The 22488-nt window shown below is 43.3% G+C and overlaps 1 protein-coding gene across 2 annotated transcripts in view; it reads right to left on the bottom strand.

Annotated features, from left to right (window-relative positions):
• The window catches only part of UNC5C (unc-5 netrin receptor C), a gene marked incomplete at both ends in the record, with an annotated part of 242452 nt that overhangs the window by 5296 nt on the left and 214668 nt on the right, over positions 1-22488 (bottom strand). The window contains 6 exons of one of the 2 annotated variants that reach the window (XM_084285952.1): positions 3504-3737; positions 5441-5609; positions 13987-14074; positions 16665-17009; positions 18283-18474; positions 19962-20018. In XM_084285952.1, coding sequence (XP_084142078.1) covers positions 3504-3737; positions 5441-5609; positions 13987-14074; positions 16665-17009; positions 18283-18474; positions 19962-20018 — 1085 coding nt within the window. The remainder of the gene's footprint in view (positions 1-3503; positions 3738-5440; positions 5610-13986; positions 14075-16664; positions 17010-18282; positions 18475-19961; positions 20019-22488) is intronic. The other variant, XM_084285953.1, reaches the window with a different exon arrangement.

The following is a 22488-nucleotide window of genomic DNA, read 5'->3' as shown; positions in this document are numbered from 1 at the left end:
TCTCTGACTGGAAGCCCACGCTTCTCCCATGCTGCTCAGCTAATTAATTCAGGTTTAATTTGGAGCCACCGCCACCATTCCCAAGGCCCTTAAGACCTGCTGGTGAGCTCGAGCCATACGGTGTTTTATTTAGAGCAGTGCTCATCCTCTTGGCTAGCACCTCCATTTCCCTCGTGAGCTGAAAGCTGACCTGAGCATCACTCATCCCATCCTGTGGTGGCTCCTGCCACCCTTCCCATCGCCTCTTGCCTCCCCTGCAAGCCAGGACTTGTGCCCTGTGCTCTTCCTGGGAGAGAGAACTGCACAGGACATTGCTCCCTCAACAGCAGCATTGACACAGCCACGGCCTGTATTTGGAAACAGCTTCCTCATTAACAGAGCACAAGCATGCAACAAAAAAAGGCATCTTTGTTAGAGGAACAAATATGCATTAAGTAACTGAGAGAAGATGACATGTCTGTTAGGATTATTTTTTTTTTTTGGAGAACTGTTACTGCACAGCATGAAGCAGGCTGGGGGAAGCCACCCTGCTAGAGCCTAAATAATTCACCTACCCCTGGTATGCCTGGCTGCTCAGCCACCACACCCAGCTCAGACACCTCAATATCAAAGCCATACATGAATAAATAGATGGGAATAAATCAGCAGGATTTCTTTGTAGCTATGACATTATTAATTTGTTTACAACAAACTAGTTAGAGTATCCCCCTTTGAGTGCCTTACAAAAGAGGCTAGTGCTTTGGGACATCACCACCCTTACTCTTCTCCAAAAAGAACTTTTTGAGCATCCCATCTGGGCATCACAGTCTACAGCTTGGGTTTCCACAGGGCCACAGTGCTGGGGCTATCCGGCTTCCCAACCCCAGCAAACCAACCAAGCCTCTCCCACAATAACCCAGTCATTATTTACACTTCCTGGCTGCACTGGTTCGGCAGTGAACTGTTACTCTGCACAATCAGAGGGTAAAGCCTGTGAAATAAATGCAGTGTTTTATATACAGCAACTGCTTGTCTTTCTTGGGTGGCTTGCTAGGACCCATTCAGCATATGGCACGCTCACTCCTAGCTGTAAATAACAACAGAATGCATTCAGTTGCCTATTAGAATAAATGCATAATGATGAGCAACATCTCACACTGCTTCCCGTTCCCTGGCCTTGCCTTGCCCAGGGCAGCCCCCTTTGCACACCTTGCCCTCCATGGTCAGCAGCTTGGCTGGTGCAGGCAGCTCCCTCACCCGTTAAGCCTGGTAGACAGCTAAAAACACCACACCCTACAGGTTGCTATGAAGAAAATGAACTTCATCCCAGCCAAAACCATCAGCATGCTCAACTCTTTCACCTAGAACTGGCTTACTACATTTGGTTTTAATTCTCACCTTCCCTAAACGTTTTATTTCCAGAAAAATGTAAGTTATAGCTTCAAAACACTTTATGGGCAGCAAGTAGAATCACAGAATCACAGAATGGTTTGGGTTAGAAAGGACCTTAAAGACCATCCCATTCCAACCCCCTGCCATGGGCAGGGACACCTCCCACCAGCCCAGGTTGCCCAAAGCCCCATCCAGCCTGGCCTTGAACACCTCCAGGGATGGGGCACCCACAGCTTCTCTGGGCAGCCTGTCTGACTGCCTCACCACCCTCAGAGTAAAGAATTTCTTCGTTATATCTAATTTAAATCTCCCCTCTTTACAGTTTAAAGACATTCCCCCTTTTCCTATCCCTGCACCCCCTGACAGAGTCCCACCCCAGCTCTCCTGGAGGCCCCCTTTAGGCACTGGAAGAGTAAGGTCTCCCCAGACACTTCTCCAGGCTGAACTACCCCAGCTCCCCCAGTCCCTCTTCACAGTAGAGGTGCTCTGGCCCTTTGAAGTACTCGTGCTTGTTCTGCAAACCCCAGCTATCTTGGCCTTGAACCCAGTGTACAGCAGCTTGTGTGTATGGCCATCCAGTCTTGGGGTGAAAGTGCCAAGAGGAAGAGACTTAAAAAGAAGTGATAGGTGCGAGCATAAAAGTGGCCACTCAACTTTGCTCAGTGACTCTTTCCTCCCCAAATTACAAGCTCACTTAACCTGCAGCTGAAGCCCAAGAATTGGCCAGCTCCTCTCCCAGACGTTCAGTGCAGTTTCTCAAGTGAAAGATGGTTTTCAGTTATGTTACTCAGCGCCTCTCCTGATCCCTTCTGCTCTCTGAATTGGATTAACATTACCCTGCAATGTTCCCTGCAGTCTATTAGAAACAAGCCAACAACTCTTGAGTAACACCTAATCCAATTGGCCCAGCTCTGACTGCAATCACTATCTGTTCAAGGCTCTGCCAAGTCACTTATTATTCCCTCAGGCTGGATGGACCCCTGGAAAATCATATTACACAGTACAGGGTCCGAAGAGCACAGCCATAAAGCCTTCATGACTTTCGAAGCATTTCTACTTGATCGGTGCAAAAGATCCTTTCCACTTTTGGGGACGAAAATTTCTTATTTATAGAGAAAATGCTCCGAGTGTCCCCGCAACAAAGAACAGGCAGGGCCTTGGGATTGGGCAGTATTTGGGATGAAAAGGAAAGGTGGCATTTGCAGTGATGGAGGCCAGTGCACTGAAAAACAAGAACATTTCCCCAGCAGCCTGTGGGGGCTTATGTCTGAGCAGTTCCCACACGGCACTGATATGACAAACTCATGCATGGCACAAGGATGGCTCTGCTTAGAGCGAGCTTGTTTTGCTGCAAAGAAACATTTGGGAAGTCACACTGGCTATGCTTAAAGGAAAAAAAAAAACACAAACAAACACCTTTTAATAATCTCCAATCTTACACGTACAGTTGGAGCTACATATTTTATGAGTGCATCTATTATAGACACCATCTGTATAAATACAAGTATTTATAAAGAGAAATAGCAAGTATGTTTATCTATCTGCTCATCTGTATGTGAGGGAGTACGTGCACGCGTGTGTGACAACGCCAGAATTATGCAGTGAGGGTAAGGTGTACAGTTACAGAAAGCAACAGCTTCAATTTATTTTAGTGGTAAATTCCCAACACAAAATACTGCACATGAAAAGGTGTAATGAAGCAGTATGAAAGCAGGCAGTGATTAACAGCCCAGAAGCTTCTTTTATCATTATCAACTATTTACAAAGAGGCATTTATATGTTTCCCCATCTCTGGGGAGCTGGCACTTAGCATTAAAAATACATGAATAACGAATGAAGCCCGGTGTACCTTATGGCCTTTTAATAATGCAAAAATCTTAGGATTCAGGATATGATACAGGTAAACAAAGGAAAAAATGCTGGCAGGTGGAAAACAGTTTGGCGTGTGTCAGATCCCCATGCAAAGGACAATTTATAGTGTGCGGGGGTTAAACTGTAAAACAGCAGCTTGTTGTCAGGCTTTTCTTCTAATCAGAAAAATAATCTGTGGAAAAGAAACACATGCAGCAGAGGGGCTAGTCACTGCTTTGCTAGGATGAGAGAGGAAAAGCGAGCGTGAGAGCAACCACCACCTTAAGGGCATCCTGCGTGTCATCGAGGCAGTAGACGCGGATGTTGTACTCCAGCGACGAGCAGGACAGTGGTCCGAAGATGGCCAGTTTGAGACGTTTGGCTGCCGCTTTGGTGATGGACTGTCCCACCAAGGCGTACGTGCTGAGGGTCTCTGTCAGGATGTGGCAGGCCTCGGGGTCCAGCTGGATGTAGCATGGGGTAGTGAAGTTTTCTTCCCCGACTACCACCACATCCTAAGGGAGAAAGAGGCCACATTAAAGATCATGACCACTCAGAGTTGCTTTACTTGGAGACCCCCTTCAAGCCTGTATGATGCTCAAAGTCCTTGCTGCCTGCATGTTAGATTAATCAGATAATAAATATAAACAAAAAACTGCCCTTCACTTCCTAAGCATGACAATAAGGTGTTATAAAAACTCAAGGAAGCAAAGTAACCTCTACGATGGCCGAATGCCACATCTACATGAAATATCACCTGCTGCTTCATCAGAATAATCCTCCGTGACGAGACTGCAGGGTGAAGAAAAAAAGCCTGAATGCAAACAGCCTCCTGCCTGCGCTCAGAAGAAAACAGCTCTCCTGCCAACTTCACTCAACCCTGCGTGCAATGTCTTGCACACAACACAAGGAGCTTCCACTGGTTCGGAGAGAGAGCGGGAGCAGAAGGGCAAGAAGGGCAGCAGTGGCCACCTCTTACACAGCCACCATGCACCACATCTCATTTGCTTTATCCCTGCTGCCTTGAAGCCTGTAGCAGAGCAGAGATTTGGCATTAAACTTGGTGCCTCTGGTCTCTCGGAAGGCGAACATGTCACATTTGCAGGGGTGGCCTGGTCCTTCGGGAGAGCAGAAAAGGAGGTGCCACAGTGCTGATTGCAGTGCTGGCGCCAGACACAACCTCTCTGTCAAGGGCAGGGAGGACACAGGAGAAAACAAAGAGATGCCAGTAACACAGACACAAATAAGGAACACGTGTGGTGCCAAGAGCCAGGCTGGTAGGGTGCATATTGTTTGGCCAGACAGACCTGTGTTCACTGCGTGAGCTCTCTCAGCGTGAGGAAGAGCTGGTGCCATGGGCAGGGGGACAAAGCAAGAGCCCTGCGAAGGCCCTGCTGGACAGGCTGCTTTTGGCTGCTGGTGGCCCAACTGCCTTCAAAAGCCTCCCTGCCCTCACAAAACCTACCAGTAGGAGAAGGTGCCCTTGCCAAATTAATTATGTGAGACCGAACTGGTAGCAGCAGGTACGCAGGAGCAACCAAGTCCTTCAGGAGGCAGGATGGGAGAGCAGGCCTGTGCCTTGCCACGAGCATCGCTTCATGCTCCAGTTGTGGTGTCCTTCTGCCACCCCACCCTGGGACAGACATCCTCCTGCTGCACTGCTGGCAGGAGGCTCTCACCAAGCCTAACAGTGCCCAGATTAACAAGGTGCAGGGCTGGGGCTGACTGCACGAACTGAATCAAAGCAGTGCTCCACCAACATCTTAGGAGTAAAAAAGAAGAGAAAAGCAAGTCCTATAAATTTTAATAAGCCGGTTGATGTCCTGGTGTTGAAGCAGGGGATCATTTGCAGCACTATTTTCATTTTCTTGCAAACAGACTATAAACTAGGGGGATTGAAAGTATTCTGTAAAAAATATTTTCTTATTTCTGGAATCGAGTTTCAGTTTCAGTTGTTCTTTTCTATTTTGCCTCTTCTCTTCCTGGGAAGAGAACTGCTTTTCAGTTGTTATTTTCTATTATGCCTCTTTTCTTCATTCCCTCCCCATGATTTCGGCTTAATAACCCACCTAGACCAAAAGCTCAAGTGCCAAAATCCTGCAGGATGGCCATGCTTCATGGACCACAGCAGGAGGCACTGAGACTGCCCCCAGAAAGCATTTCTAGGGGCATTGGGCATCTTGGACAGCCGGTGCAGGCCAGAGACCCGTAGACTCACCTCCCATGGCCCTTGTGCAGCCTGGTGCTTCAGGTGGATCTGCCAGTCGTCCGTGTTGGGCTCTGCACAGTGGTGCATGGTCAACACGACGGGCCGGGTTAGCAGTGCTCCTGGGGGCCCACAGCTCACCACCGGCGTCAGCAGGGTCTGGCTGTCTTCTATAGGAGGCCTGACGGCGGGACAGAAAGGTGGAGGTGGGAAGGGTATGGGGAGAAAGGGCAAAAAGGCACGTTAAGGTATGTAAAGTTAAGGTATGTAGAAAGAAGAAATAATCCTTCTCTTACAGAGTAGTTTGTAAATGATTGTGTGCACGTGTGAGCTATCTCAGACCGACTGCCGAGGAGTTTAAAGCAGAGGAAGCATGAGTGACTTTAACTACCCTGACATCTGGTGTATGACAAATACAGCTGAATGTGCCTCATCAGCTGCTTCTCTAAATAACAGAGAGGACAAATTCATGATGCAGAAACCAGCAAACAGGAGATTAAAGTGTTGGGTGTGATCTGCACTTGGAAATCTGGGTCAGTCCATGGGACCTTGCATCTTCCACTCTGGCTGAGGGTTCAGTCCAGTTGCATGCGCAAACACTTTGTGTTTATATCTGGATTGGTTTTAGGGGGATTAGTTGAGACAAGAGTGGATATTGATAACATTGACAAAAAGAAAGAATAACAAAGTAGCAGTAGAAAAGAGTAAAAAAAATCTTAGTTAAGGAGAACAAATCAGGACAGAAAGCTCTGTTGAGATCAAATTTATTACATCTACTCTGGGTATTGCTGGTACATCCACAAGAATATCCTAATATTGCCCACCTTAATTCACACTGAATAATCCATTAGTCCTACAGAAAATGAAAGAGAAACTTGAAAAATCCGTTTTGAAAGTGGGATGAAGGCCTTTTTGAAAAGTGCCTCTTGTTCATGAAAATGTTGGAAATTTTCATAACATTCTGGAGGAAAAAAAAAAAAAAAAAGGTCCAACATGGAAAAACTGAAGTGCATGCAAATCAGTAAATCCAGATGATATGCATCTGTGGATCCTAAAGGAAAGTAACTGATGAGTTTACTAAATGACTTAACAATTGTTTCTGAAAAGCCATGGGCTGGAAACAAACAGCTGTGGTATCTGTCTTTCAAAAAAACTAAAATATAACAATCTGGCCAGCTATGATGAATCACACGGGTTGTTTTAGCCTAACAAACAGTACATAAGAGAAATAAAGCATTAGCATATGGAGCGTCCAGTTTGGCTCCTGCTGTATATATGGGGATCTCTGGATTCAGGTTATGAAGACCTAGAATCACTCTCTTGCAAGACCTAAGTGAATAAATTGTTGGGCAGATTTTGACTAAAACATTACTTCTTTTTCAGTTTCCTTTTTTTTTTTTTCTATTTTCTTTTTTTTTTTTTTTTTTTTTTTATTGAAGCAATGTATAGCTTAAAAATGGCTCACAATGTGTTATATCTGTTAATGTATTAACAAATGTTTGAACACTTTCCTACAGTCTATCAAGAAGTTTCAAAAAACATGAAGTCTAATGAGAAACGTCTTTGAAAATTACAATATTCATCTGGAAAGCTACAGATATGACAACCTATAGACTTGATCATCTGGTTAACCTAGCTTCATCTAAATGACTACTGACCCATGAAGAAGTGAGGAAAAATATGAATTATCATAGTTTTTCAGACTGAATTATAAGGCCAGCAGTCAAAAAGAATATAGGAGGGAATATATCATGACTGCTGTAAAAAATTTCATACAATGTCTTCTAGGTGAAAAATGAGTTAAAATCAATAAGAATCTGAGCACTGATGCATGCAGGTGAAAAAAAAAAAAAAAAGAAGAAGCCAAAAGATCATTAAAATAATAGAGTGCTGATAAATCATACAGCTGAAAGTTGTCTCAAAGTAAAATTAAGTTCAGTCACTGCTCCGTGACAAAATTTGGTTAGCTGTTAAATTTTAGGACTCTGATGGAGGGCATAATTTTGCTCTGCAACATTTTATATGTGATTAGCACAAGTTTAAATGACGATGCAGAAGACAAAGCCAGGAGGCACTCCAGACTGAATGGTTAGTGAGGGAGATGGGAAGTGGATATAACCAGAGAAAGGAAATGCAAAAATAGCAGGGTTTAGTATTTTTTCCCAAGTTAGCAACGCTGCTGGTCCCAGTGTCTCTCCTCCAACACCTGCCTCATGCAGACACTGACCCACCTCAGCTCTCCGAAGTCTGAGCTTGAGGACTGCAAGTAATCTGAGCCACTTCAAAGCTGCAAGGAGCTGAGGTATAATGAGTTGCAGAGAAGCTCTCAAGTGGAGCAAAATGAGGGTCAGTGTCATTTAATAGTGGGATTTCAGCTCTATTGAAGTCAGAACTACTGTGAGGCCAGGATTTCTCCTCACAATGCGGAAGACAATGTAAATAGCAGCACAATCACTAAATTTGCAGACGTCAATAAAGAAGGAGTTATTGCAAGTAGCAGTGAGAGACGGGAAGCAATGAAAAAGATCCAGAGAGGATTAAAATATCAGTGGGAAATAAAATCCTATTAATTGTTCAGCAGCTCTCACTTCTGGAATGAAACAAATTCCAAAAGCTTTTATTTAGTGGCAAGGCAAAGCAGTAAAAATGGAAAAGCTCTCAGTTGAACGTGCTGCACCACAGCAGGTATCATCTTGCTGTGTGCCACAGTGGCAAAAAGTAAATCTGATTTCTGGGGTTGTAGGGGATGAGGTATGTCAGAGCACACCAAGCTGCTATTCCCTTTCCTACCCAGCTCTGAGATGACTGCAGGTAGCGGAGTGTTTAGGGACTACAGCAAGAGCTCAGAAATAAAAACCTGAAACCTGGAGGAACGAAACCACGCAGCAGTGCATAGAGCAGAGAGGTACCTCGTGACAACTGACAGGAAGAAAGGGACCCAAACCTCTTGACAGACCTCCTCTTATTTCTCATTGCTTTTAATTTCCATCTTAAAGCAAAGGGATTATGCCTTCCTACAGCCAATGAAACCCCAAACAGATGCGGTAGTCAAGATTTATTATACAGGAGACATTAATCTTTCTGCTTCGAGGCATAACCCAGCACTAATTGATGGGATTTGTAAACAACAAGTTTCCCCAAAGACAGGTTATCCTTTACAAGCATTTTTCTACCTTCTCCCGGAGCAGGTGATGCAGCACCATCAAAGTCAGGATTCTGACCCAGACAAGAGCCTGCTGTGACCAAACCTTGTGATTTCTGTGTTACAAGATCACACAAACACTGACTGAAGGGACCATACAGAGCAAGGGACTCATCTCCTCCACAGCAGAAAGATCTATGAGCGAATATCTTTAAAACTGGGGGTCAGAATGTACTTTTAGGCTGTTATCCAGAAAACAAAGCAAAATGAAACAAACAAACAACAACAACAACAAAACAAACAAACGAAAAACCAACAAAACAAAACAAAAAAAAAACATCGTGTGTTTCAATTTAGGCTTGTAGTAGTTTTAGAAATACTTATTAAATGGGATTGGGCACCCAGCTGTGCTAGTATGACTCCAGAGTCACTTCACTGCAGCCATTAGAGCTGTGTTTGTTTTACAGAGATCAAACCGAGAGTGAAATTCAACTCCCTGTTTAGCATTGCTATTAAAAGGCAGTAACAGTAAGTGAAAGGGCTTCGGATATTTTTAAACCTTGTCCCGTATCTTGCACTGTTCACCAAGAACAGTCAACTTGTATTTAAAACAAAAGAACAAACTTCTATTCACTGTATCCAGCCCTTCCACAATCAAATTTGTGTTTTTTAATGGGATTACTCATTCAAAACGGTCTCCCTGTAATGAGCCAGACCGTTTTCATTAAGGTAGCTGTCAGGCAGCAGATGTGAGCACAACTAGAGAAATCTCTGCTCCTCAGTGGGCTCCGCTGCGCTCCCTGGCACCTTGCATCAATGTTACAGGCAATGACCGTGCTCCCTGAAAACAGGAGGCACAGAGCAGAGCAGGGAGGGAGGGAGGGATAACTCGCAGCAACAGATGGCAACCCTTCCACACAGCTTAACCAAAAGTCAGAGGAAAGACATTTTATTTCTCCTTTCATTGCTGGGACTTTATTTTTAACACGTGCTCCCTCTTGAGTTTCAGATCTAATATTCTTGACTGGCCTCCTGGTTCTCCTGCAAGTCTGCCTTTAGAAGGAAGGTGATCTGAGAAATTTTCCTCCCCTTTTGCTGCTGGTCTGGTCTTTTTTATTTCAAACGTCTCAATTAAAATGATTGGCAGACATTGTTTTCTGGAGTTGCAAGCAATTATTTTTGTGCAAGTGGGATGCAAAAGGAAGGTGGTGAAACCAGACACAGAAGACTTCGATTTCTTTTATTTCACTTAACCAAGCTTGGTGCTTACTGGTGAAAAAGGCGGCGTTGCTCCTTGAATCAAACTCACTGATCAGCTAGGTGACTTAATATGAAGTCTGCCCTTCACACACAATGTGAAGCCACTGGTCCAGATCCTGAGGAGGCTTACACAACCCTTCCCTCTCTTAAGGTAGCTGGTTTGGAAGTCAGACCATTTATACATGTGCCTCCCTGCAAGAACTTCAGGACAGCTGCATGCTCCATTCTCCAGGGCTGTCACATTTCCTGGATGAGGTGACATCCATCCTCATTTGCATCATCTCCTGCACCATGTATTATACAGAACTGTCCTTCACCGTGCTACATTTAGTGCAGTTCCTGCCTCTGAGTACAGTATGCAAGAGCAGTTCCACCTAAAGCTGTATGAGCCTGGCAGGGGCTCATGCGGGAAACACAGGAGCTGCCACATGAGATCAAAACAGTGGTCCATCAAGACCCAGACCCCATACAGCACTGACCAGTGCCAGATATTTCCAAAGGAAGCACACAGCTCACTAATTTAGTGCAGAGCTACATTTGTTCTTCAACATGAAACAGTCAGGAAAATCCTGAAGTCTTTGGGCTTATACTCTCGCTGTTTAATCCTTAGTTGTCTAAGACCTAGACTTTCCATCTGCTCATGGCAACAGCCTCTTGCCAGGTCATGGTCACAACAACGTGTTTATTTTAAAGCTCAGGAAGAAACCCCGTCTTGCAAATTGCAAGTTGATGGCACTTCCCCAGACTAAGGGAGAGAACATCTGATCATCAGTGGTGGAGATTATTGGCTGCATTTGAGCCAGTGAGTTTGAGATAGAAACCTGCCTGACAGCTGTGAAATATTCACATAGGCTTCTCATTTATTTATTTTTTAATTATCAATCTGTCTGTACACAAACGCAAACATATATACATAGAGACCCTTTTCTGCACTGTAAGTCACTTCATGGACCTTTTCATCAGGTCAACGTGAATCTCTCACGCCAGCCAGGGATCAGTGCCCAGTAGCTGCTTGCAATCCATCCTGCCACAATTGACAGGCAGAATGAGGATTAGCTTCCAGTGCAGGAGCAGGAAAAACAGCCCAATGAAGCACTGGGTTAGGAAGAAAAAAAAAAAACAAAAACAAAACACAAAAAAACCCTGTACCATAAGCATGTCAACATGCACAGAGAAAACAACTGCCTCAAAGCGGCCTCTATTGCAAGCCATCAGAACCCCAATTCGCTGAGGAAGCAAAATGCTTTTAGGGTGACCCTCCTGCTCTCACATGCTTTGATGGATGTGAAATGGAATAAATAGAGTGTCCTGGAAAGCTCTCCTAGACAATCTGCAAGGCAACACAAAGACTGATATTACTGGGTTGCGAAGTCGTTCAAATTTCTGTACTACAGGTTTCAGAGACTAACTGGGGGAAATGGATTAGGAAAACAAAGGAAGGAAAAGAAAAGGGGAATTTGCAGGGCTCTGAGGGATAACAGATTCCATGTTTCAGCTTGACTGTTCAGAAGTTGTTTCGTATTTCTGTGAATAAAGTATGAGCTAAATCTTAAATTGCTGGAGATATGCTTGTGATCTGTAGTGGTGAGCCTCTCTGTTGCTTCATTGGTTTTATTTAGGGTAACGCTATGAGGACCAAATTCTCGCCTCAGTGCTGTTTGTATATCAAGAGGATTATAACTTACATCTTATAGTGTCCTATACATGCCCTTTCAAACTACATCGATGCACGACAGGGCTTTTCAATCCACGCACATTTACACAGTGCACATGAAAATAAATACAGACCCTCACAGGGTTTATTGAACACACTCCAGCTACCGCCTGGCCACAGAAGTAAATATCTGCAGCTAGTCCTCACTGTGGGCTACCACTCTCTGCTGGAGTGCTGTGGCAGCGCAGTAACAGATTTAAAAAAGAATTTACACTGCACACCGACCTGCAACACTCATATGGCTCCAATTATAGCGAGCAACATCTGCGGCCCATACTGGTGGAAATGAGAGCAGAAGTGCATCTCTGCTGCAGAAAGTGAGGTAAAAAAGTTTTGGTAGCCCAGTGCCATGGTAGCAGGGCACTGCGGCTGGGTGCTGGTTGCAGTCAGCACTTTCTGCCCATGGGCAGCTGGGGAAAGGAAACAGGTAACAGGGGAGGATGGTACAGTCCCACTGTGTTTAGGTAATTTTGGGGTGAATCTTCAGTTCAGAGTGATCTGGGTGATAGCTGATGAGCTCCAATTTAAATGCCATGAGAAGTGTTTGGTTTCCATGAATGTGAGAAGCATGGTATTCTGGAGAGGAGCTGAAAAACCATTATATATATATATATAAAAAATAAAATACAAACAAACAAATCAAAATAAAACAAGCAAACAAACAAAACAGCCCCAGCAGCACCCTCTGCCCCTATCTCCCCCCCTAAAAAAAGAAACAACACAACGGACCACCAAAAAAAGCCCAAACCAAAGCAGTTGGGTCCCATGTGCCCCAGATGCAATGACCACCATGATAGGAAGAGCTCTGCTGCCTGTATGGCCAAGCCAGCCTGCTCTCTGCTCTCTGCTGGGGAAAGAAATCATTTCCCAAAATCTTCTTTTCGAGCGAAGACTCACACCTTTCTGTACTTCTGCACATACACGCTCAGGTTGGTGGCCAGCACAGCTGCAGCCACTCTTCCCCCAGTACAGGTTCCCCTACCCCTCTGGGTGTGCCCTGCTGAGTAACAGCTATCACAGCACACAGAGGAGGCTTTATGATCCCCAAAGCCAATAAATCAGGCTAGCACGCAGTGCTGGTTGCCTACAGTTGCATGAATCAGGAAGCAGGGATTCCCTCCATATCTGGCTGGAAAGAAAATAATTGCACATGTAACTTCGGGTAACAAAACATATTTTTTGGAGGGGAAGAATTAGATATTTAAAGGAGAGAGATTTGGAGGCATTTGAATAATAGGGGAAGCCCTCTGATTTTCATTATTTTTCCCTCTCCGGGAAACAGTGCGTTTTCAATGTAGTTTGTAAGCATCTTCAAAACACAGCCCAAAGTAATAGGAATACAATCAGTGTTAGATATGAACAAAGACACTTTTTTTTCTGTAGCTGCAATTATCTGTTTTCAAAGAGCAGGCCATGAATAATGTATGCAAAAATACAGGGGGGGTAGGGGGAAGGTGTTACTTATTTTTTTCCTTAAGCAGATTATTTTAGCATGGGTGAGAGACTACCAAGCTAAAGAATAGTGTTCAATATCACGCAGTGTATAAACAGCTGTGGCTTAGCACATTATAAAAGCCATTAAAGGGCTGAGCCAAAAAATGTATCTAGCTATGAGGAGGGGAAGGAGGCAAAGTACCGTGTAATGATTGCTTAGTTTCACATTTGCCATTCAGCCTTTGTACATGAGTCCATTCTGAAGATCAAGATCTCACCTTCCTCTTCATTAAGTTTTCCTAAATTGCTGAAATAGTATCTTGGTCTTTTTGGAAACTTTGTTTTAATGCCAAGGCTGCCATATCAATAGACACCAAGATCAGGAATACAAACTGGCCACAGATAGGGGTCTGTGGGCAGAACAGGGATCATCCTGATGCTGGGTCTGCATGGCCCTTGCCGTGGTGTGCCTGGGGCATGGAGAGACAGAGGACAGCAAATGCTTTTGGCTCCATCCTCATCACTGCACAGACCAGCCAAGCACGTGAATGGTAAAATAAAGATTCTTATAGCAGGAGAGGAGGCTTTCCAGGACAGGTGCTCAGGCATTTGCCCCTCTGCTGAGCCTATTTGTCACCCTGCTTCTCCGCTCCCTGCCGCTTCTGTGGCACAGGTCTTTATTAGGAGATTACCTCACATCTTCTCTGCTACGCCAGACTCATGCTGGCTTATTTTCCTGCTTCTGGCTTTGATTCAGCATCCTTCCCCAGCTTGAGAGCTTGCTGCAGAATGCAGCTCTTCATTAGGAAAGCAAAAGTCTGAGCTGGTTTTGTGGCAAAGTTTATCCTCAGCTTTGCTCGCACTTACCTCCAGGTCAGCAAACAGCTTCAGCACAGTTGGCTTTGCATAAGCACATTATCACAGGGTTTCAGTTACTACATTTTCCCCATACCCTTTTTCCCTCTGTTAATGCACGAGCAAATAAATGTGCAAGCAAGTACGTTTTACCTCATGCTCTCCTTCCTGTGAACTGTCACATACATCTCATAGACTCTCCCCTGGGGAACGGCCCCTGCTGGGATCAGCAAGCTCACTCCTGCAGAACAGAAGAGACACAAAAGATAAAATGGAGAAAAGAAAATAAAAGAAAAAAAAAGAAAAAAAGAAAAAGAAAAAAACAGGTGGGCCTGTGAAGAGAGCGACAGAAGAAGCAGAAGATGAAGCCTGCAATGCCAGATTTTCACCCAGCCTCACAGAAAGACTCTAAATGAGTTCAGCAACTCTGGAGACAAAGTAGGCAACCCCAGCATCGCCTGTGATCAGATGGTCACTCCTTGCTCCTGTTGTGTCTTGGCACTGCAGTCGTGGAGTGGAGAAGAGGATTTTCTTCCCTTCCCTTTTATTTTATTTAAAGATCAGACAGATGGTTACACTGCTTCTTACCTTGTAAAATAATGGGAAAAGGAACAACTCTGACTTAAGTTTCCAGCAGTTGTAACAGGACATATCTCCTTAGGCAATTCTTATTTAATTAGAAGCAGGAGAGAAAGGCAGCAGAGTACTGTCTGTCCCAGGAAGCAACAAGAACTAGTTGTTTCTTGAAAGATGGGCTCTGCAACTGGCACCCTGTCTTTTAATGTGCTCAGCTTCTAATTAGACTACAAGGGAGAAAAAATGGGGCTTCTTAGTATTCTGAATGTGCCTACTTCTGTGGAGTGGCTCAAAATTGGGATATCCAACCTTGAAAAAATCTGTGCAAATACACTCTGTGCCCTTTGCAGCACTGATAAGCTGCACGTTTGATTACAAAACACCATTCTTACATTGCTGTGATTTCAGAAATCGAGCAGAAATCCCAGGGAAGCAGAGGGTCCTGTCTTTGCATGACAAACACAGCAGAGGCTCTCACTGCTGGATGTGGCTCAGCCAGCTGTCTGTGCAGGTGAGGGTTGGTGGGGAACCACTGGCAAAGACTTAATTCAGCTATGACCGTGTAGCTGAATGCAAATCTATAGGCAAATTATTTGCATATGTGCCCAATAAAGGCATGTAAGAGTAAAAAAATCCTTGCACAGTCCTGTATCTTCTCTTCAGCACACAGGTTTTGGTTATACTGGACACCTCCCATGTACTAGGGATAAACTATGGCTCAGTCCCATACCCGGATTTTGAAGGAGAGAGGTTATCTATGAAAGGTTTCTGACTTGTTTCTTTACAGGGCTGTCACAACCTCCCCTGTGCCTGTTCTCAGCTGTAAGAGGGCAGGCACAGGGGAAATGAAGGACTTTTATCATACTGCTAGGAGGATATACATACGTCTAGAAGCAGCACGGATGCATACACAGTAAGTAGCAGTAGACAGATTGATGTATTTTACAAAGCTTATTTTAATCATTTTGAAGCAATTACAGCAATAAACAAGCATTTCTTTTTCCTTACAAATTGATATTAATATATGTGAATTAAATATGACTAATGGACTTTGCTGACAGTGTGCACCACCATGGCATAAGAAACCTGAGTATTAATGGCTACCCTCAGCTGCAGCTTAGAGAAATGTGAAATCTAGGATTGTATAGCACGAATTATCAATGTTACTTAGCAGTTAGTGCCAGAGTTCTTTAAGCAATTCACCTTCCACTTAGGCTCTTATATTTAATGTCAGTGTTTCTCCACTGATACTCAAAGAGGAAGGCCCGCTTTTGGCTGCTTCCTGGGCTGAGTAGGGCTGTATCCTGGAAGGAACAAATCAGTCCTGGGCCACCTAGATGTTTTGCTTTCTCCATAACATCAATGAACAAAAAAAAGATCCAGCAAATGGAGCAGGAGACAGGAGACATCTCAACAGACAGGGCACAGTGCAGTAAAATGGCCAAGAGCTGACCACAGGATGTAAGGTTGGAAGCTGTGAGACCTTCAGCTACAGCACTGGGTAGATGTGAGTGGTGGTCTCACAAAGCTACTACCTGGACTCAGTGCACCAGAGAAAGGGGATACTACCTGGGATCAGACCAGTGACAGGGGGATTCCTGACCACTGTGGAAAGAGGGAAGCTTTAATAACCCCCAAATCCACTGCATCATGCATTTGATTAAACTCCATTCTGATGTTGTAAAAAAAATCAACACAAGGAGAGAAATATGGACAAGACACTCTTGGGCCTTATTTTCCTCGACTGTATGATGTGTGCAGGAAAAAAAAAGCCTTCCAAAAATTAGCATTCTGCTATCCTACTGCAATACCACACAGTCTGCAATGAATTGGAAGTGGAACAACCAATTTGTTTTTAAATTAATTTGTCCTTTTTATGTGTGATGACAAGATTGAGGCTTTCTGGCTTGTAGTCCCCATTCTAGAGCTGCATGAAAGGAAAAGTTCAAGGATGTTGAATCTCACTTCACACAGGGGAGCACTGAAGCCTAATGTATCTCAGAAAGTGGTAAGAGCCCTGCAAAATTTTGTTAAAAAGGCAGCCAAGACTTTGGGGAAAGGATCCTTGAAGTATATTAGTTAATCTTCTTAGTTAATCTGAATGGGGGAAAAAACATCTGTTTGTTTTGAACAAAGAAAAGGCACAGTCCCAGGAGTGACCCTGTGTTTTTTTTTTTTAATTAATTTATTTTTTTTTTTCTGGCGTAGAAGAAAGCTAACTCCACTTAAAACCCTAAAACATGGCTAGCACTTACCTGAATTGGGAATTATTAGATGCCCCCCTAAGGAGTTGAAGGTCCCAAATGCAGTGCACGATGGGTCTGTTTGCCGAGCAAGGCTCTGATTCTTCATGTTCAGGGTCTCGTTCTCCAGCAGGGACTGGGTAATCTGTGGGGACAGCTTGGAGGAGAAGTCAGAGAGGTCATCCTGGGGGGTGACTGCACCAGAGGTATTATAGACCTTAATCTTCAGGTTGGGCAGGGGGTCCAGGATTGGAGAATTGGTCATCGGGATTTTATCAGAGACATCATGCAAAGCATAAACAGGACCCCTGTACATGGCTGCTGCAGAAGTGAGGTCTGGTGGCACTGCCAGGAGGTCTGCATTGGAGATGAGAAAGAAGAACCATATTGCTTATGATTATTTCTCTGTTCTGACGACTTTCTTCCTACTAATGATTTGGTTTTTCATTCTGTTCTGCTCATACCAAAGGTTAGGATATACAAAGTCCTTGTAAACAGACCTTCATCTCCTTTTCCAGGCATCTATATTGAGAAATCTCACAGAGCTTGTATTGGCCCAGCCACTCTGCGCTCTAATTGTTATGCAAAATTACAGCATGTTTCTGCTCTAAGTGTTTTTCAGTAGGATTATTTTCCAGACTCAGATTTGCTCAGATTTCAAGCATAATATGCCTAACTTCAAGGCAAGAAGTTTTCCAGACTCAGTAGATTTAGTTTTATTAACTAATAGTCCTTCCTTAAATGCTAAGTGAGAATTACTAACCAATTTATCTAATTGGCCTAAAGACAGAATTCCTGAAATAACAGAGAGAACAAAGCTATGAAGTCATTGTGCCCATGACTCCCTGCCAGTGTGGGATTAGTACCTGTGTCACACACTTTGCTATCCTCAGCAAAGAAAATGACATTTCTGCTAACCTTCTGTATGGCAACTCTCTTGTCATCGTAACCCTTACTTTGATTTATTCTTCATAAACATGTATTGGAAAAAAAAAAAAAAAAGAAAAGAAAAAAAGAGGAACTCTTCCGCTTAAATGGGGGTCTTGAAAAAAACAGCCCATTTGAATGGCTGTCTTCTGGCTGCCAAAGTGTGGAAATCATCAAGCTATTATGCACATGTGATAAAGATGGTCTTTATTAAATGGTATTCCACTAGAACTTCTTCTTCTATATTGTCCATTGAAAGTAAAGTACTTGTTAAACCACTATTCATGCCTGTGGAGACACGGCACAGTAAAAAAGGCTATTAGTGAAACAAAGGGGAGGTGGATGTGATAGAATTATTGTATTGTATTACTCCTGTGATGAATACTGTCTCTCTTGTTTTTGTCATAGCTTTGATTTTGATTTAAATTTGAGCAAGACCTGTATTTTTATAAATGTCTGTTTCACTCTCACATTCACCTTCTCTCTATACAAGCTAAGTACCGCTGCTGTATGTTTTTGGACACATCTGAAAAAGGCCACCATGGGTTTTTAGCACTTGGCCATCAGAAACAAATGGATATAATCTTTCTCCCTTTATGAAGTGCCAACAAGCATCTAGCGAATATCATTCATACAGCCCCAGAGACCATATTCTCATAGCATATCACTGAATTGGTCAACATGGAGTGCTACGGCAACTAACCTTGCCTTGCAGCCTTGATATTAACAGGCTGAAATCCTCCGTTTAGCGCTGAGGAGTCGATAATGTCTGACTCGAAGTCACGGTGATTCTTGCGATAGACGAAGAGGGCCACAACCACAGAAATAGCCAGGCACACGATCACGGCGATGACGATCCCGACATAGAGAGCAACATCATCTGAGTCAGGAGCAGCTAGAGGGAGAGAGGCCAGGAACTTTAGAGCAATGCAGTCCTCACAGGGACTTTTGAGAAAATACATTCTTATTATTCTCGTTTCCTGAGATATTTACTACCTTTTTATAGGTTAATTTAAAAGCCATTTCTAAAGCTATATAACAGGTCTATGCCCTTTTGATGGGAAACTATTTTTGATTTCTCTCAAACTTGTGTTCTATCTTTGTACCTATCTGCTTGCTCATCTGTCTGGTACCCAGGCACTGAACTACTAAGCACAACACGTTACAGAGTTAGTCTCATGAAGCAAATTAAATCCATTAAATAAATGAGTACATCTTAGTGACACAGTATCATAGTACTATCATTTAGTGGTTCTTCTGACATCAAATATCATGCTGTGGGGCTGCCAGCTTTGGAATCCTTATTTATTTTAATGAAGAGGAAAAAAAAAAAAAAAAAAGATCCAGTTTTAGAGAATGCCTGAAATATCAGAATGTATCTTTGAGTTTGGTTTTTCTGACCTGTAATGTGTCAAGCCATTTTCCCTTATACCTATTTTCCTTTAAAAAAGTCCAGGAAGGCAGAGAATCAACCTCTAAATTCTCATCACTGGCATTAACATATACATATTTGGATAAAAGCCGAAGCAAGCACAAGAAATAATGTGGTAATTTACCAAAAGGAACCCAGATTTATTATAGCTGTCTTGTGAGAAAATGGCTATGATATTTCTACTAGCTGCTTATACAGTATCTTCAGCACTAATTCCAGGCTAATCTCTAGCATCATTATCCACTAGACATTTTTTTTTCCAGAAGGACTGAGTACATGATCAAAATTTGATGTGTTTCTATACAGTGAAGAGTCCCAGTAGCAGAGATAGTATAATGAAAAAAAAAAAAAAAAAAAAAAGGCAAAAACAAATCAGACCTTTTTACTACCTTATTTCTGTTAATTAAAACATGTGAATCATTCTTATTTATTTATTTATTTATTTGCTCCTCACCTTTTAGCCATTTAAAACTGGCTGTCCTCCAGCCATATAAGTGAGAGCTGGCAAATATTGAAAAGGACTGATCAAACTTCATCAGCCTCTGCCTATCAGACTTTCAATGCACCAGCCTCAAAAAAGCACGATTTTTATCCCCAGCAGTTCATGAAGCAGTTCTCTGAGTTCCAGCTCAATGGAAATTTATCTCTCTACCACATTTCTTCTGATTGCTAAGGAAATGCTAACAAGAGAGAGGGTTCATTCTCTCCAGTTTCTGCCTTTGAAACATTATCTTCTCCCATCTTCCTTGGGCATAAGGGCTGTTATCATCCTGTGTCAACCCAATGACAGTGAAACACTGCTACCTCTCTCAAGCAGGCAGCTTGCCACTTACTCTGCCCAATTGGTCCCTCTTTGCCTAGTCACACAGAGCTGGTGTAACACTAAAGCTTGACCTGTGGAACAGCATCACATTAACATCCAGGAACGTAAAATGAAACATTAAACTTACAAGAAAATCCATATTCATTCTGGGTTCTCTGTTCAGTTGAAATAGGATAAATGAAACCTTAAAAAGAAAGAAATTAAACAAAAATGGGAACAAAATCAAATTAATGAGAAGAACAAAAAAAGGAAGCATGAAAAATGGTTTAATTAAAAAAAGAAGGAAAAGAAACTGATGGCACTTTAAAATTCTGATACAGCACAGAATTATGATTTTGCATCCCCTGTCTCCTTCAGAGCCTTACTAAGAATTAATAAGTAGGCAGATTGAATTTCTAAGCCAAAATCGGTCTCGAGTCACTAACTTTGGAGTGCTTAAAGTCTTTCTTTTATTGAGCATAAACTCTAATGGATCTAATTTATTTCAGACATCAAGGGTCATTAGCATACGGAAAGTCTTTTTTCCCTATCCCTGCCATATGCTTTAATTCCCAGGACATGTTCGGTGAGGCTCTAAACAGTTTTTTTATTTAATTATAGTAGCTTGCTGTTGATCTAATAGAGCTAAAAGAGACCTGTCGTCACTGGTCAGAGGTTAAATACCCATTTGCTGAGCAGAGTCCATGCAGAAAGCCCTTTTTCTGTATTTCCTTGGAATTATTTTATCCTGTCTTTAATACATGCTCAATGGGAATTCCTCGGGGAGAAAAGAATTTGTCAGCAAACAGGAAACCGAGTGGTTTCTCTTTGAAATTATTAAAAAATCAATAAGGCACCCGGGGTCATAACATTATTTATTTGAAATCTTTGCGAGCCCCTGTATATCGACAAAATGATAACACAATTTACGGTTATATTTCGGAACGGATAAATAAGAGAGATTGCTTCTCTCGCCTTTTCTTTCTGCAGCTCACACAGCACGGCACACTGGGGCTGCTTAGCTTGTACAAGAGTCCGACAGGCTCGTTAACCACCTCCCAGCTGCTCTCCATCTGCATTGGGAACAAGGGAAATGCTGCAAATCCCATCCTGCTGCAAAGGGAAATGGATAAACCCAAAGTAAGCAAGGGGGTTGCTCTCAGGGAGGGGGTTGGGGTGGGTGCAAGGCAGAGGGTACCCTTCTCCCTCCCCTGCAGTATTTTGGCAGGGAATTTACTGCCCTTTCCATCTCCCCCATGTTTTGCATCGCACTGCGAGATGCTCGTATGGCCTTGGCCTCCTGCAGATGAAACAAAACTGGAAAATGGACTCCTGGTGCGTGCCTAATGCACATGACCACATTAGAGGCAAACCAGAGCAATAATCCCCATCTCCCAGAAATGCTGAGATTGGGTGCTCAGCATATGTTGTGCTTTATATAACTCCTCCCGCTTGGCTGCACCGCTTGCTAATGAAGATACAGCTTATCCCAATTGCAGGTATAGACATAACTCCCCCCGAAGTTTCCAGACATCACATAAATGCTACCTCGACTGAAATATCAGAGCAAGAAGAGCAGCTTTTTGACGGTGATGTTTTTTTCTGAGGCATTATGGGACAGACTATACTGCCTGTAATATCTATTTAAAACTTTATTTCACAGCAATGATTCCAGCCTTACAATTGCTTTTAGAAATATTATGGTCTCACACTCATTTATTTGGTTCGTTGAAGCAAGCTCACCTATGTGTACTCTCAGCATGCTCTCTCAATCTTTTGTAATAACTGCTTCCCACTTCTACCAGTGCGCTCAGGGCATTGCCCATAAAAAGTCAGGCAAGCAACTTCTGAGGGCTTGAGTGAATGCTCAGCAAGTCTGGGTGTGAATTTACAGCACACTGGTTACTCCCTGCTTACACCCCAGGTGAATGCGGAGGCCCATATTTAGTCAACCTAAATTCCAGTTATAACCTTATGGACAATATTTCCTACGTCAAGATGCCTCTGGGGACCAGGAGGCAGCCAGCAGGAAATACAAGGCACAAGGACAAGTCTGAATTTAGGCTGGCTGAAACTTCAAATGTTTTCATACCTGAATTCACCAAGAAATCCCTGTGGTTCCTGTGCCCCATTGCATATTTTAGGGGGAGAAGGCATAGGGCAGCACACGTCTCCTGGCTCTGCATCACCTGCAGAGCTTGAGCTCAGCCATGCAGAGCTGGAAAGGCTATTCCCCTGTCCTGCTGCTGCTGTTCAGCTGGCAAATTTTGCAGTTGAGGTTGTGCATCATTCCTGCTTCATGCAGAGCAATCTGATAGCTGCCACTCAGAGGGCACAAAGAGCAGCACTGCCTGGATTAGCTCCAGCATTACCAAATGGTTGTCTGTTCCTGGGACAAAGGAAGTCCAAGTTTAGGTCTTCTCAGCAAAGTGAGCAAGTGTCGTCTCAAAGTACTCTAAAAGAATTTGCAAACTCTTCATAGAGCCTGTTGTCACAAATACTTGTATCTTACTATTCTGCATAGATTTTCACACTGATTCTCACAGAGACCAGTCTTGCAGCTGCATAAGAGTGATACCAATTCCTTCAAAAGAAATGCCTTGTGTAGGTATTCAAAGCACATCTGTTAAGAAAGGGAGGAAAAGGCCAGGATATTGCTTTCTGCTTCCATTAGC

The sequence above is a fragment of the Netta rufina genome (assembly GCF_964035555.1).
Source record: "Netta rufina genome assembly, chromosome: 4".
In the NCBI taxonomy this organism is placed as follows: domain Eukaryota; kingdom Metazoa; phylum Chordata; class Aves; order Anseriformes; family Anatidae; genus Netta; species Netta rufina.
Note: the sequence above shows the minus strand (reverse complement) of the source record. Positions and strands in the feature narration are given on the sequence as shown.